General features: G+C 36.0%; 1 protein-coding gene across 1 annotated transcript in view; it reads right to left on the bottom strand.

The window, feature by feature from the left end:
* Positions 1-17,193, bottom strand: part of LOC107283049 (terminal uridylyltransferase 4) — a 30,825-nt gene that overhangs the window by 7,897 nt on the left and 5,735 nt on the right. The window contains exons 4-23 of the mRNA XM_015810895.1: positions 16,133-16,184; positions 15,891-15,960; positions 15,324-15,450; positions 13,046-13,165; positions 12,632-12,853; positions 12,324-12,498; positions 10,636-11,357; positions 10,046-10,196; positions 9,543-9,629; positions 8,055-8,158; positions 7,900-7,957; positions 7,692-7,795; positions 6,717-6,806; positions 4,680-4,793; positions 3,874-3,951; positions 2,839-3,016; positions 2,599-2,646; positions 2,424-2,506; positions 1,750-1,865; positions 1,402-1,562 (exon numbers count right to left, since the gene is read on the bottom strand). Of these exons, the coding sequence (XP_015666381.1) occupies positions 1,402-1,562; positions 1,750-1,865; positions 2,424-2,506; positions 2,599-2,646; positions 2,839-3,016; positions 3,874-3,951; positions 4,680-4,793; positions 6,717-6,806; positions 7,692-7,795; positions 7,900-7,957; positions 8,055-8,158; positions 9,543-9,629; positions 10,046-10,196; positions 10,636-11,357; positions 12,324-12,498; positions 12,632-12,853; positions 13,046-13,165; positions 15,324-15,450; positions 15,891-15,960; positions 16,133-16,184 (2,860 nt within the window). The remainder of the gene's footprint in view (positions 1-1,401; positions 1,563-1,749; positions 1,866-2,423; positions 2,507-2,598; positions 2,647-2,838; positions 3,017-3,873; positions 3,952-4,679; positions 4,794-6,716; positions 6,807-7,691; positions 7,796-7,899; positions 7,958-8,054; positions 8,159-9,542; positions 9,630-10,045; positions 10,197-10,635; positions 11,358-12,323; positions 12,499-12,631; positions 12,854-13,045; positions 13,166-15,323; positions 15,451-15,890; positions 15,961-16,132; positions 16,185-17,193) is intronic.

Here is a 17,193-nt window from a genome sequence, read left to right as displayed (position 1 = left end):
ATAACAAACAAGTGTTTTCCTACCTTTAGGGAAAATTACTACTGCACAACTTGTAATATTCTTAATTTCTACTTGTCTGGATCCTTCATTCTTAAATTACCAATTATAAATCTTCATTTATTAAATTGTTTACAGCAAGATTTTACTAAATTCAAGTTGTCAAGTTAACAAAATTTCCTTTCTGAAATTGTTTTTGAAAAAATATAGGGAAGAAGAGCTGCTAAATAAGCATCATGAGGGGCTTTGAAGAATGACAGACCTCAAGAAGTTACAACTAGAATATGGCTATAAATTATTATTACAAGTCATGTAATAATGGAGCATAAGAAAAAGGCTAAATATAAAGCAAAATACAGACCTACATTTCAACAGTGTTGGCTGATAATCATGTATTTAGTTTGTAAAATGTTTAGGGGAAAAAACTGTCCAGAATAATTATCAAATATTAGGTGGAAAAAATAATTTAAAACAGGGAGGAGAAATCTTTTTCCCATTTAATCCAAATACAATTGCAATAATTAATTTTGTTATTAACTGACTGCATTACATTCTTTACTGTATTATAAATAAGATGAACAAAATACATTGCTTTGGTATTATCCTTCCTGAAACTCACACTACTTAGATTTAAATAACTATTGATTAATTAGAAAATAATTATCTATTTCAAAGAAGTTAGCTACTGTAGGTGTACATCTGTTTTTGCTATCATTGTAGGGCAATCGGATATCACAACTGGTAATGTTGAAACTCATCTTACCAACCATTTCTATGGGTGGCAAACTCTCCTGAAATTCCTGAGAGCCAATCAAAATTATGCATGGGCAGGGCTTTTTTTCAGCCGGAACGCGGCGGAACCGCGTTCCGGCACCTTTTTCCGGGCCGGCCGCACCGGGCGCAACATCTGGGGGGGCGCGCTCGCACTCGCAGCTCTCTGCCCCTGCCTGGCTCACAACCGCGGCCATAGGGAGGCTCGGTCGGCGCGCCCCTGGCCCGTTTCCTAGGCGACCCTGCCCGAGCNGGAGAAGAGGACGCTGGCCAACATGCTGCCGTTCGGGCGCCAATCAGCAGGCGGACTGGAGCAGAGGAGGGCGGGGTTTCCCACCAAGCGCGGGAAATAGGCTAAGGTTATAGCCCCTCCCAAATTTTACTTGCATTCCTGTTCTCTAAAGGGGCGGTCCTAGGGTTTGATGAGGGCGTGGCCAGGTTTGGGTGGGGGCATGGCCAGGGGAGGGAGGTGAGTTCCACCACCTTTTCTCTGAGAAAAAAAGCCCTGTGCATGGGCCTTTATGAACAACTATCTTAGCAAAAATCAGGCTTTTGGGATCCATCAGACAAAAGTGAAAAAACAGAACTGGTTAATATAGGATACAAAAAAGGAAACTGGAGAATCTATTTTACCTGCCAAACCATTGCTTCTTTGTCTGGTCTGCTTGAATTCAGGACAATCTCTTCTAACGTGTCCCATGTCACCACACATAAAACATCTCTTTTCTCTGGTATCTCTTTCTTCTTCCTTTAGTTCCTTTTCATCATCTCTTTCATTCTCTTTTTTCTTTATCCTTCAGAAGAAAAAATATGAAAGATATGCTTTACGGTATCCTTGAAAAGTATGACACAATGTGAAAAAAATATTTTTAAAAGGACAACAAGAGGATGTAAGTGCAAAGAAAAAAGAGGGAAAGAATATTTTGAAGATTTCAGGCTCATTTTATGAAGGAGAGAAGTACTGTATATGTTTTTACTAACCTTCTTCTTTTAGGGCAGTCCTTCATATAGTGGCCAATTTTGCCACAGACACGACAGCACCTGTCATTTGGGGCCAGTTCTCCATCAGTTAATACTTTGGAATTGAAAAAATATTCCTGAAAGAGTTGGAAACATGTTCATTTTCCAGTAAGACAGCACAGGTAATAATACTTTTACATCTTACTAATGAAGTCATTCATTATGGAGAAAAGTGTTCCAACCAGGTATTCGAAACTTTAGTGAACAGTGAATATGTTCCTATTTTTGTTTTGTTTTTTTCCATGTGTGTATCTCTCTGTGTGTATATGCATATAACTATATCAAACTTTTACTGGCTTGCATTTCCAAGATAGCATGCACTTCTAAATAGTGTATGGATGGATGATTGGATCGATCTGCAGCCAAAGCAAAGATCCATTTAAAAGAAAATTTTAGGATTTGCAGAACAATTATTTTAATGATTTCATGAATGAAGAAATAAAACATAGAAAAAGAGTACTGAGAAAAGCATTCTATTAAGTACGACCTGCTCTACCAGCATAACACATACATCTTCAAACCAATTAAATGGAATAGATAGTGCAAACTAAAATTTAATGTATCTAAAATATCCTACAGCACTACAATAAAAATACTTGCTCATTTGTAATAAGGCAGAAGAAAGGAGAACTTACAGCTTCTCTTCCTGAGATTGGATAATAAGGGGTACCAAATAACTTTCTCCCGTTGATTAATGCTTTCATTATGAAATTGGTCACTTTGGATTTAAAAAAAAAAGACATTTTTTTTTTAAAAAGCAGTATTAATTTTGAAGTTCATTCAGTTGAATGATACTTTTTATGTACTTACTTTTTCTAGAAACTCCTGCACCAAGATTATGATTCAGGTCAAAGGGATCTGAGCAATAGGCAATAACAAAAAAATTAAGAGAGGATTTTTTTAAAAAAGGAAGTAACGCACATATTTCTTTATAAAAACTACAGATGCAGTATAAGTTGCTTTCAAATATGTTAGCATAATGTAATTTAAATAGGAAGATTCTTCAGAAGAACAAATTAATTTATTAAACAAGAAATATGCAATAACTACCTTCAATAGCAATGCATTTGGATGTCCATTGTTTCTCAAATGTGGTTAACAGCTTTTTCTGCCGAATGCTGATGACATATTCTTTGAAATCAAATTCTTCAGTGTAAAATCTCAGTAATCCTAACCAGAGTTCTCCCAGTGACTCTGTGTTTTTCCCAAGAGAAGGTAAACGTTTTTTCTGTATAAAAGTTATAGCAGTAAACATGTAAGAGAACAACTTTTTCTAAAGTAAATGTAACAGTTTTAACCAGAAAGCTTCTAAAGTAGCACAGTGCAAAATCTTTACTGCTGTCCTTTACGATTATCTATTAACAGGGTAGGAGGAAAAGGGGTTAAGGTACCAGGCTAGAAAGCCAGAGACTCTGAGTTCTAGTCCCGCCTTAACCATGAAAATCAGTTGGGTGACAATGGGCCAGTCAATCTCTCTCAGCCCAACTCACCTCACAGGGTTGTTGTAGGGAAAATAAGAGGAGATGGTGTGTTGGATATGTTCACCTCCTTGAGTTATTAGCAAAAATAACAAAGGGGGAGGGATACAAATAAATACAAGTATTTTCTCTACAAAATTCTCTACTTATGCAAACTCAAAGTAACAGTTCCTTTCCTAATGATCTTATTATGATAAGAGACAAAGTATTTCTTGGATGAAACATGCATTTGTTTTGAAAAGGAAATCACTGCCTAAAATACGATACAGAGATGCTGATTACAATATCTCTTCTGTGGTAGCCCCAGGTTGCTATATTGACATTAAAAAAATAAACACAATTTTTCCCTTAAAAAAAAGAACACGAAACCCCAGAGGAAGCAGGTAAGCTTCACTGATCTTCACTACAAAAATAGCAAAGACTCTTATTACTGGTCCACTTCTAATACTTCCCATATTACCTCAGCCACTTTGTCCAACAATAAAAGACTGGGGAAAAAGTTCCTTTTTTAGTTTACAGAACGGCAAATATATTGCTGCCAGAGTTTACATAGTATAATTAAAGCAGACCTAAGCATTAATTGATTATTCCAAAATGAGGATTTTACCAATTCTTCGGTGTCATCAAAGAAGAAAGCATTCCAACCATCAACCATCCTTTGAGGGATCTGCTGCCCATCAAATATCTATAACACATGAAAAATAAAAGCAGAAAATTATGAAAACTAAAAGCATTCCAAATACAGAAATGTTTTTTTAAAAAAATACGCATTGCTTATCTGATTCTTTCTAAAACTACGAATAATAAAAGAACCTCTTCTCAAAATTTCAAGAAAACCATAAACCTCTGGGGCCCAGAATGCCAGACATATGCACCAGAATGGTGGGGGAAAGGTGATTTGATTGTGTTACTTAGTGGTAAGGGTAACAGAGCATATTTTTGCTAATAAAGAGACTTGGAGTATAAAAGGGTTATGAATCATACAACTTCATTTGATTTCAAAACTCAAGTTAAAATCAGATGCTTACCACCTTAGCAATAATAATAAAAACATAAATTTCTCTGCTTTTACATGTAGGTAACCAAGTCACTTCATAGATTTTGAACTATAATTCCACAGTACCTAATTAATAGCCAGTCTGACTAGGGTCTATGCAAACTAGTCCAAAATATCCAGATTATCTACTCCTGTTATAGATAATGTTCAGACTTTTGTTGAGAAGGAAGCTCTACATCTTTTGAGGAAAACTACTATACCACCCATGTGAAATGGCTAGGAAAAGATCCAAAGTTGATCCAGTAATTCTTCAAAAAGAATCCCAACCGACATTAATATCATAAGCAAATTATATCAAGAAAAGACAGGAATGTCAAAACTGTTTTCCATCCAGGTTTTTTTCCTTGAAAATTTACCTCTTGCAGTACTGGGATTACTGGTGGTTCTCTCTGTTGTAAGAAGTATAATACCATGAGAATGTAGGCATATGAAGAGAGACTTCCTCTGGATGCATCTCCAATATCACAACGCTGTTCAAACATTTTCAAGGCAATAAGCATATAGCAAGTTATTTTGGGTAACAAATACAACACCAGAATAGATACTAAGAAAAGACATTTTATGCCAATTCAAAGTATGTTTTCAGTAAAACATAACCAGAGTCAAATGCATACTGTTAACTGAAAATTCATACTTCAATTTAGGAATTTTGTTCTTGGAAGCAGCTAAGAAGGAACTACTAGGAGCATGAATGTCTCAAGAGAGTGTAGCAAAGCACAAGCCATATTATTTATGTATTTTATCCATAGATAAAAAAGTCCAGTCATTCACTTAAATGAGCAAAACTCCATGTGATCACTCACTTCAGGAACTGCTGATAAGCATACTCTAAATAATGTTTTCATGGTAAAACACATAGCACCCATCCCTTAGCAAACTTCCTACTCAGAATATTAAGGTAATATTATGGGAAATTTTGTCAAACATACATACCGGTACATATCACTTCCCCACAATTTATTTTAAAAAAAAAACTTTTACAGGGCTTGTTCCTAACAAATCCATGTTGGATTCTGGTATATACCACATTGTTTTCAAGAATAATCACGTTATAACCTTCCCAGATATTAATGTCAAAAAGCATGTTTCACTACTGAACACCTTTTTGAGAAATCAGTCATTTTTTAAAAAAAATATTATTCCTATATTTTCTTTTAATGAAAATAAAAACACTACTTTTATTCCATTCTTCCAGACAATGTCAAGTGTGCCATCATGTTCATTTTCTTGAATGTTATGTGCAGATGTGAATAACTGTTTACCATAGTAAATTTTCTTCTCTTTCTTATCAGAGAATTCTGCTAAGTCTTCTGAACTCTTTGGACAAAACTATATAGAAGCCCTTGTGTTTGAAGTCATTTTTTCTTTACTTAGGGATAATGGAGTTAGTAATATAGACAGATGTCGATATAGATGTATTTATGGTGGGTATAGTCATTTTCTCTATATAATTTAGATTGCTATTTTTGAGTATTGAATAAACCAATGCATATTTTTGTAGCTTGAATGACTAAGCTAGTTTCCCTAAATTCATGAACAGTTATTCTACCTACAGTAATTAATCTGTTTCCCAAATTAGTGCCCTTAGAGTGTAAGTTTGCATATGCATGTAAAAGGACATCACGTATGCAAATTGCTAAAAGGCCTGCTTTGGATCCTGATTTTGATAGATTTCATTTTGCTTAAGCTCCTGATCTAGATACTAGCAGTCTATTAAACTATGTCAAAAGGCAATCAATAATAATAATAATAATAATAATAATAATAATAATAATAATAATAATAATAATAATAATAATAATAATACCACCACCTCTACATTTCAAGGCTAAAATAATAATTATCTATAATTTGGATTCATAAGAAAAGTTTGCAAATAACAGGCTTTGTACAAGGTGAAAAAATGTGGCCAATGTGTGTTGTTTGTATTGTGTTATTTTAATATGCTGTGAGCCGCCCTGAGTCCCGTGGGGAGAAGGGCGGCATATAAATTATGAAATAAATAAATAAAATAAATACACAACTCACTACCATCACTTTATTGAGACTTTTTTTTTTGCATTTTCAGGAGTTTTAACGGGAACAGTTAACCCTTGATGGTTTCTAAGCTATCCATTTAACTACTTAAAGTTCCCAAACCCCACTCTTAAAATGGGGTTAGAATTTGGCCCTTGATATGTTGTTGAAGCCAAATGAATCTGTGACACTCACTAGTGAATCTAAATCCAATTGAGATGCAACTGTACTAGCTTTCAACAATTCAGCAGAGCAGTCACCATATCTCTTAGTGCATTTAAAAAATAACCAGTATTTGAATAAGCCTCAACTGTTTGGTGGAGGAATGCTGAATATAGACAGCTTGTATTTTAAAATCGCATCATTATTGCATTTACCTTTGCAAAAACTTTCATAGTGTATCCCAAATATTGCACTCTTGGATCAATGGCTGCATAAGTTGCAAGCATTCTTGTGTTATGCTGTGCCTAGAAAACAAGTATATCAGACCATATTCAATAGAATAACATTAAGGTGTAATTCATTATACAGATCATGTAATAGCTGAGACCAGAGAGGTAGGAACTAGTAGTTCCTAGGATACAGAGGGACCCTGCCAGGGTCTAATTCATTACTGGAAACTATTTTCCCTCACTCTGGTTTGTTCTGTTTTCCCCACTGGAAATGGCTGTTTGCAACACATAAGGAGGCGATACTTTCCTAAGAGTTCACAATTCAAGAATACCAATGTTAACTTGGGATTGCCATACAGGTGCTGGTGGAAGGGGTGGTGGCACTGATCTACAATCTGGTAGCGTCCATCAAAGCCAGAATGCGCTCAGCCATAGATCCACAAGGATCTAAGCAAGGAGAACCAACGAGGAGCCGCCCTGCCGCCTCTACCCCGGGTGAGCGCACAAGAGAGCCAGTGCTGCGTCCCGGGTGAAGTCAGCCTGCGGGGCAAGACAGCCAGCAGGGACACTGGACTCCACTTGGGGGTGCCCGTCACTGGTTCCAGGGCTGCCCTGTGGATCTAAGGCTGAGCACGTTCTGGCTTTGATGGCTGACACCAAGTTGTAGATCAGTGCCTAGTCGGCCTGGGCCGGACCAAGGTGCTGTGGGCCGGTCCTTCGCTGTTTCCAAAACAGGTCCCTGGGCCAGATGGAACCACATGGCGGGCTGGATTCAGCCCGCGGGCCTTGTGCGACATGTCTGTGCTAGAATGTACACATGTCAACCCCTTATCAATAATAATATTCCCTAATAATCTCTTTTTCACTTCAATTTTCAATCAAGATATTAAATACTACTTGCAATTTTTAGCTTATGTAGAATTAGGATGGTCAGCCAAAACTTCACTGAAAGATACTTGCCAGTGTGTTATATAAGCTGATATCACCTTCTAAGCCACTTTGTCTGTGTTCAAATTTTACAATAGGCACTTTGGCTGTTGTTATAGGCAGAATGTTTCTTAAACCTGCAAAGGTAAGCAATACTTCTTAAAACTAAGAATGCTAAATACTATGTAAAACTAAACAAAACGTATAAAATATTATTCAATATGCAGTACCCTAATCTTACCTGGATGTTTCTTAAGAACTTTTGCCAAGCTTTCAATAATTTCCTTACAATTTAATTTCTGGAGAAAATGAATAAAAGCACTGTTATTATTATTTACAACATGCTACAAATACTTCCAAGAGCAAAAGTATGCAAACCTATTTCAAAAGAACTACCTCTGCATTTTCATAGCCTTCTAGAGTCATGCAGATATCCAGGTCACTATCGCGGAATCCAAATCCATTCTTTGAAGAGCCAAACAGGCACAGCCTGGCCTTGTCTGAGCAAAATAAAGAGAGAAAGAGATGCCCATAATGGAGAAAACACTTTCAGAGTCAAAAGAATTCATACTCTTATGAATTCCAATGTAACTTACAATGGTTGTTTATAAGCAGTCACTTTTTCCTATGATCCAATGCATGCTCTAACACATTTAAATATATTTAAATATATCTTTTAATTTATTTTAAATTTTGTATATTTGTACCAATTGTTCTGTTTTTTAACTGGCTGTAAGCCGCCCTGAGTCCACCAGGAGAAGGGCGGGATACAAATACAATAAACTTCAAACTTCAAACATGGGTGTCAAACTGCCGACCCACAGGCCAGACGCATCACATGGAAGCCGCACCCACCCCATTGCTGGCAATGGCAAAACCGGCCCGATACGTTGCGCGACATCACGCGATGTCGCGAGTTTGACATTCTGCTCTAACACAACGGTCCCCAAACTTTCCGGCTCTATGGATTGGCGGGGGCAGCGGCACCACTGCAGCGGTGGAGACGGGATGGTTGCTTGCACAAATGCAGCTTTGCACATGCACGCGTGCTCACCCACTGCTTGCATGGCCCAGTTCCCAACAGCACATACTGGTATCAGGCCAGGGACCGGGTTTGGGGATCCCTGCTCTAACATCTATGAATATTTGATTATGAACTGAAATTCATGTTTGCTTAATTAATCATGCATATACAATAGTACTGTAAACTATCTCAGAATAATCTTAATCTACAATACTTAGTGATCAAACAAATGCATTTAAAATGCAAAATGCAGGCACAATTGAGCCTTAAATATACACACATTTGAGCCTTGAAAATATGACTGTTTTACCTAGTTACTTTTCAAGTTAGTGTACACATGCAGCGATCTAAAGGTTAAAGGTTGAAGTACAGGGCATTAAGGTGCTATTATACAGGTAGATACAGACATCTTAATGCTTTAGAATTATTACTGTGTTGTCAAGGCAACATATATTTCTAAGAAGATAATGTTGGACTGCATCCAATATGGTGCAAATATATTTTCTTCTCATGCCATGGAAATATCCTTTCCTTTCTTTCACCTAAGCCCTCCACAATCCACTTTAAATCTACACCGAAACATCTTCCAGTCCTTAAGAACAAGTCCATTTCACCAGAAGGTGAACAGAATTTGATATAACTAGTTTAATATTAATTTATTAGACCAGGCTTCACAAAATCAGTCAAAAGTCCACTGAAATCAGTGGAAATTGTAGTGTTCATTATTAATATGGCTAGATCTAAATACAATTTTATTTATTTAATATTTGTGGTAAAACACCTTAGAATCTCTTCTAAGATGAAAATATTGTACACTTTAACATAAAATTTTGTTGACATAAAGATTTCTTATTATATACCATTATATTCTTTCCGAATGAACCTTTCCAAACTTGCCAGAATCTGCTCTCGATTTTGTTGTTCTGGGAAAGGAGGTGACAATTCATCTAGACAAATAAAAAAACAATTGAGGCATTTGGCAATATCTAAAGCCAAGCATAAGTTATCTTTAAATTAATTCTTCTATGAACATGTACAACAACTCTGTATTATTTACAATATTTTACGAGGGTTTCATAAAACACTCATTTGCAACCTCTCATTTTTCTCATTGTTTTCTTACATCTTTTTTTCTCTCTCAAAAAAAAAATCATTTTTAGGATTACGAAATCTGGTAGTTTCAAATGTATCCTTGACATTTTTATAAACCTTATTGTCAGATACACGGCAAAGTCCAAACTGTCATGTTTACCTTAATGTGAATAGAAGCACAGGATCCTGTGCTATTGATGATAGTACATACATTTATTTCCACTGAGTTAAGTTAAAATCTCATAATAATGTGGGCCTCCAAAGCACTTACCAAAGCACCTTTTACATACAAGATCAAGTATTTCTCTGAATCTAATTGTCATTGGTGGTAGTGGGTTTAAATCAATTTTCTTAAAATCTTCTGGGCAATCACTTTTGGAATGGCCATCCCTTTTGCAGATACTGCATACTATAGTTGGAGGCTATGAAAAAAAACACAAAATAATAGTATTTTACAGTTTAGGGTGTGTTATTTCTCTAAACAGTATGTGTCAATTTATGTTATGTGGGTGTGATAGTGGAAATACCGTATTTTTCGCACCATAAGACGCACCTGACCATAAGACGCACATCGTTTTTAGAGGACAAAAAAAAAGAAAAAAAATATTCTAACCGGCGGCGGCGCGGTCGGGTAGGCGGCGGCGGGGNGGGGCGTTCGGGAGGCGGCGGCGGCAGCGCGGAAGGGAGGCGGCATTCGCTCCATAAGACGCACAGACATTTTCCCCCATCTTTTTTTGGGGGGAAAGTGCATCTTATAGAGCGAAAAATACGGTATGTTGTTGTATAGTTCAGTAAGAAAATTAAAATTAAAGAAATGAAGCAATTAAATAAAATACAAAACGACATTTGTTTTTATTTTACCTTTCCAGAAGTCAAAATAAATTTATCGAACACATAATGCATGTCTTCTGTGGTGACTTCATCTCTAGTGTCTTGAGTTTCCTCTGCTGCTTTGCAATCCTGCGAGGTAGCTGGTAAGCTAGTGCCTGAGCACAGGCTATCTGTTGGATATTCCATTACTGAATCCAGTCTTTCAGTGTCAGATAATCCACTAACAGAATCTGTATCAAGGGGTTTATGTTCATTAAAAACACAACAGTGGCTTAGTTTATCTTCAGCTGAAAGCTCTTGATCATCCTTTCTTTTAAGTGATTTTTCTTCTAATTCACAGCATTCATTAGTAATAAACGATATCGTTTCTTCTCTATCTCCAGAGTCTGTGTTTATAATTTCTGAGTTTACTAAAGAGCTTTTAGGTTTCTCAGTACATCTCCTAGTCATAGATTCCATTTCATTACATTCATTAAATTTACACTCCTGTAAATCACATCCATGACCTGGTTTATGTTTTCCTGTAATATTGGCCTGCTGTGGAAGGCAACAGTTGATTACAGGTTCTCCAGTTCTTTTGCTACCTATTTTTCCTTTTTCTTTTTTCTTGGTATCTGGTTTGGGCTGAGTCTCATCTTTACTCTGCGGACATGCAAAGTATTTATACGCTGTCCTGAACCTCTCCAGGATGTATTCAAACACCATCTGGCTGTTCAGACTCCGTGCAACATTTCTTTTTAGTGCAAAGGGATCTAAGAAAAAGGAAATGACGTAAATTAGATATTGCTTTAAACTAGGAATTTCAAATATGAAGTCAATATACTGCCTTTTAAATAGACCTGTTACATTTTAGTTGTTTGACTGTTGAAAACATTTATCCTATCATAAAATTGCCTTCAAGTAATCAGATTATTTTTACAAGATGATTATTTTAAAATAAATACTTCTAAAATAATCAGATGTCAACTGTCATCTAAAAAGAATAGGAACAAGCTTTTTTAAAAAAAATTAAAAAATAAAGCAATTATTGTCATTTTCAGAATATTTTTCATATCTACTTTTATGAGTTTAATCAACTCTATAAATACCCACGGGTTTTAAAAATTAAGTGATAACATAATACAAAACATATTTCATCTATAGATCATATGCAAACAAGTTTTCTTCTTGAATCTTCTTTGTTACAATGTTAATTCATGAAAAACAAAGAACAAAACAACAAAGAAAGGCTCCTTAGTATGTGCACTCAACCATTTCCTTTTTGGTATTATTTCTACAGTAACATCAAAGCATGAGGAAAAGGGAATGGAGTAGGCCTTGTCAACAATGATTTATAGCAGTGTTTCTCAACCTTGACAATTTTAAGGCGTGTGGACTTCAACTCCCAGAATTCCACAGCCAGCAATGCTGGCTGTGGAATTCTGGGAGTTGAAGTCCACACGCCTTAAAATTGTCAAGGTTGAGAAACACTGATTTATAGCAACCTAACATTATTCTCTATAAATATGATCTGTTTAGTTAGAGAGACAATTAAATGCAATTCACTGTAAGCCTTTAAATTAAGCCTTTTACTTATGTCAAGAACGCAAATACCACAGATACATTTAAAAACTGTAGTTATTATAGCATACTTCAGTGTTTTATATATATGCAAAATCAGGTAAATAAGGCAACTGGTAAATCATTTACAAGAACTTTTACAAAATGCAATGCCCTACCTTCAATGGCTATTCGCCTTTTGGGCCAGTTCTTGTTTTCTCTGGTTAAAAGTTCTTGTACCCGTATGCTGATAACATATTCTTCCAAAGCAAATTCCAGTGTATAAAACTTCAACAATTCTAACCAAAGTTGTCCCAGAGATATCTGGTGTGGTGTTTCCAATGACAATGGAGACTGAAAGAAACGGGGGGAAATAAAAAAGCTTAACCTGTTTTATTCTCAGCGCTTAACTTGTTTTATTCTCAGGTCATTAAATGAAAAGAGTACTAATAAAAAGAGCACTTTGCGATTAAAAGGAATCACTTACATGGCCTTTTTTCTCCTTTGGATTATTTTGGATGTTTGGCTCCATGGCTGCTGTAGTCTTGTTACCATTTCTGTGCTGGTCTCCTTTAGATTTGCCTTCTACAGTATTCACATTTTTCCCTGCTCCATTATTTGATAGTTTGTATTCCCACACTACAAACTTTTTATCTTTTATTCCCTTCAGTTGGTAATCATCAGCCTTCTTAGAATCAAAGCCTTCAATCTAAAGAAACAAGGTGCTTTTCATATGTAATCTTATAAATTTTATAAGATGAACAGGTATATTATACTATGAACGATAGCTATATCTAGTTCTGATTATGAATCCAAAAGCTTCTTTAGGAACTTTCCCAAGAAGTTTTGAGTAATTCCTTTGTGCCACTGAATAAATCATATGGTCGAGTTAAAAGCTTACCCAGTTGCCTAAATATGATGGTAGGATACGTGGTTCTCTTTGTTGAAGGAAAAATATTACCATTAAGGCAAAGGAATATGAAGGGATTCCACCTTCTGCCTGGCAGTCAATATGACACAACTATAAAAAAGAGGAAATTATGTATATTTTTAGTTTTTTATCATAACAATATTTAGTATTTAGTAAGCAACACGTTGTCTGGGTTTACATATTTAACGTTAATAGTAATACAGTTTCCATTCTTACCCTTTATTCCATTTCTAACCATTTATAAAAAGTTTCCCCAACCTTTCCAGATTTGTGGACTAATGGGGGGGGAGGGGATGGTTCCGTGTGAGCGGTGAGCAAGCACGTGCATGCAGCTCCATTTGCATGAGGAGTGGGCACGCAAGCCTGCAACTTTCAAAATGATGTGCTCATGCACATGCTCACCCACTGCTTGCACAAATGGGGATGTGCATGCGTGTGTGCACGCTCGCTCACCACACCCACAGCCCAATTACGAACGGCTCAAGGCCTGGGTAGTGGGCCATGGCCCAGGGGTTGGGGACCCCTGATATACAGTCTATATGCACCTAAATTCAAAAATGGGGGGGAGAAGCTGAATATAAAAAGCAAAACAAATATAGATACATCTGTAATCTACAAACCTGACCAAGGTAATAAGAATGTAACATTTAAATAACACGTTTTCTTAACCAAACCTGAAAGAAAACTAAACATTTAACTAGAAAAAATAAAAATGAACAAATGGAATGTCATTACATAAGCAAGAATTAAGTAGAAGGCACTCATTAAATTTAGCATTCAGGAGTTGGAGTTATATTGTGTTGCTTAGCAATGGCAATTCCAGTTCCAGTTCCAGTTGTTAAACAAGAACCATATTAGTTGTTAAACAAGGACCTCATGTGACCATGATGTCTTACTCCTGATTGGTCTCTCACTGACTTTGCTTTTGGGAGTTGGCACAGAAGGTTGGAAACTGTGATCACATAATCATAGCTCACTGCAATATTATAATTGTGAGTTGGGTGCTGAGCACCTGGACCATGATTACGTAAGTGCAGAAATGATGCAATGGCTGGAACTCAAAGAGTTAGCTGTAAATACCATTCGTTCCGCTCCTTCATAATATTGAACAGCCTTATATATTTCCTGTCTGCTTTACCCAGGAAGGTTGACCTTAGTGACCTTCTATCTATAGTGGTGGATGAGGCTGCACTACCGTATTCACATCTTGTGTGCAATCTGGTGGCTGCCTTAGACTCAACAGCTCCTGCTCAAAGAGCAGGTGATAGTTGTGGCCATGAGGGCTTTAGAACATTGGCACCGGTTCTTTCAGATGGGGACTCTCATGTTCTCATCACGTTCAGTTACTGCAGTACACTCTGTATGTCCTTGAAGATCATTTGAAAGCTAAAACTGGTCCAAAATGCAAAGGGACGAGGATGGGCATGCCTCAGTAAAACCCTTTATGGCATCAGCCCTGGTTATTTGAACAAGTGCTTATCTTCCCAGTCCTTAAAAACTGGATATTTTCCAAGGTTCTAGAGAAGGCTGGCTACTGAGTCTGTCAGGTGTATTTTGTGCAATCCTTGGAATTTACATTTGGACGTATATTATTTAACTGTTTTTTATTTTTTATCATATAAGCCATGCAAAGTTCATCTGGAATTAAGTGGCCATAAATGGAATGGATAGATAAATATATAATTAAAAGTGCTGAAGTTTACTAAAGATTAATTTTATCTATTTATTTACAAATATTGATTGAATATATTTTGAAGATACCGTGTGTGTTTTGACAGAAGTTGAAGACAAATTCAATCATTGATTACATTTCCAATAGGAGGTGAATCTACCACTATATTTAATTGTTATAACACTGCTATGTATATTTTGATATCTAATTATTTGAGCTCTCAGATTATACATTTACCTTAACATTTGGGACATACAGATTTCATGAATTCATTATATTACTTCTGATACAAACCTGCCTTTCATAATATATTGTTGTATTCTGAGAGCACAAAAAGTTGAGCAGAGTTTTGTGCACATTGGGTTAGCCCTAATAAAAGTAATGCCTAAGTAATATTTTCAGAATTGTGAGGTGTGAACCACAGAACTTATTTTATCAACACTTTCTGACTCAAAGAGATTTTCTTCTAACAGAAATATATAACTAAAATGACTTTGTGTTATATTACTTACATTAGAATATCATCATTATATAAAGTACACGTAAAGAACAAATATATATATTTTAAAAACTTACTTTAGCCCAGTAGCGAAAAGCCAACACCAAAGGAACAAGGACTGGCTCTAGTTTGCCGAGTGCAGCTAGCAGGTCAGTTGTAAGGCAGGCCACATCATTTCCAGCACTTACTTTACAAGTTAAACCACTGACATTGAAACAAATTTGAGAGAAGGTATAAACTCTACCACTTCTTGTGAGTGAAATTTGAAACAAAAACCCCCAAAAACATTCAATATTTTTGTTTTACATATGCAATTTGCATTAATTTCTTTTCACAATGTAGTGTTCTCCCAGAAGATACTGAAATCTATTAGATATTGAAATTTATTTAATTATTTTAAAGTAACTTTAATGGAAAAATTATGAATGTATGCAGATCTGTTATTTAAAGTCAGCTTGCCATGTGCTTAATATTTTGTCCAAACTGTCATTGTTGTTTCTGAGAGTTATAAATATCAACAAATTGAGAAAATAAGTTTAAATTAAGTCCTTTGCAGTGCAAAATGTCCATCAACATTCAAACTTAAAGTGATATCTTAACCATTATCTTCTGAAGATGAACGTATACAAAAAAAATACACAAACCTTTTAACATCTTTACAAAAAACAACAGGAACTTTGGCATGGAAATCTGATTCCACATCAGAGTAAGATCCTGAAGGAGAAAATAGAGCATATCAAATAATAATCATTTTCATAGTATCTCCATGCTGATTGAAAGTCATCTGAGTAATACATATATATGTATATCTCTGTAAGATCCCCTTACTTTCTCCACAACAGATTACGAAGAAATTAAGAAAGAAATAATGAAGGTGCAGACTTACCAGTATTTTTTAAAATATCGAGCACTTGTATCAGAACATCTGGATGACTCATCTAAAATAATGAAGTTATTTATTATCACATTGATTCTATTTATTCTTACATTGAGTCTATTGAATACAATATCATTAATATCATCATGATAATACAAATGTGTTCCCCAATCCTGTTTCCTGGCAGAGTAAGAATATAGCATATTTTTGTATGTACAAACATGAAAATATATATACATTCAGAAATGTGGAGTTGTACACATTAACAACTTTAACAATGTTAACTCATGTGTCAGTCTTTTTCCTACTCAGCACACTACACAGAAAATTTGCTACACAGTTAAACTGGCATATAAACAGCAGGACCTAGGGTCTTTGCTAAGCCTAAAGGCGACAAAGTTTTCAGACAAATCTGTTCTGGGCCCAGTGCTTTTCAACATCTTCATCAACGATTTGGATGAGGGGATAGATGGGGAACTCATCAAATTTGCAGACGACACCAAGCTGGCAGGAATAGCCAACACTCCAGAAGACAGACTTAGGATACAGAAGGATCTGGACAGACTTGAACACTGGGCACTATCTAACAAAATGAAATTCAATGGTGAAAAAAGAAAGGTTCTACACATTTAGGTAAGAAAAACCAAATGTACAGGTATAGTATAGGGGGATTGTCATAGTGGACAATCACTTAAATATGAGCCATCAGTGTGCTGCAGCTGCCAAAAAGGCCAACACAGTGCTAGGCTGCATTAACAGAAGATAGAATCAAGATCACGTGAAGTTTTAATACCACTTTACGATGCCTTGGTAAGGCTACACTTGGAATACTGCATCCAGTTTTGGTCACCGCAATGTAAAAAAGATGTTGAGACTCTAGAAAGAGTACAGAGAAGAGCAGCAAAGATGATTAGGGGACTGGAGGCTAAAACATATAAGGAACGGTTGCTGGAATTGGGTATGTCTAGTTTAATGAAGAGAAGGACGAGGGGGGACATGATAGCAGTGTTCCAATACCTCAGGGGCTGCCACAAAGAAGAGGGAGTCAAGCTATTCTCCAAAGCACCGGA

Source organism: Protobothrops mucrosquamatus, unplaced genomic scaffold, assembly GCF_001527695.2.
Source record: "Protobothrops mucrosquamatus isolate PMUCROS unplaced genomic scaffold, P.Mucros_1.0 scaffold24, whole genome shotgun sequence".
NCBI classification, from domain to species: Eukaryota; Metazoa; Chordata; class Lepidosauria; order Squamata; family Viperidae; genus Protobothrops; species Protobothrops mucrosquamatus.
This window is presented reverse-complemented; position numbering and strand designations above follow the sequence as displayed.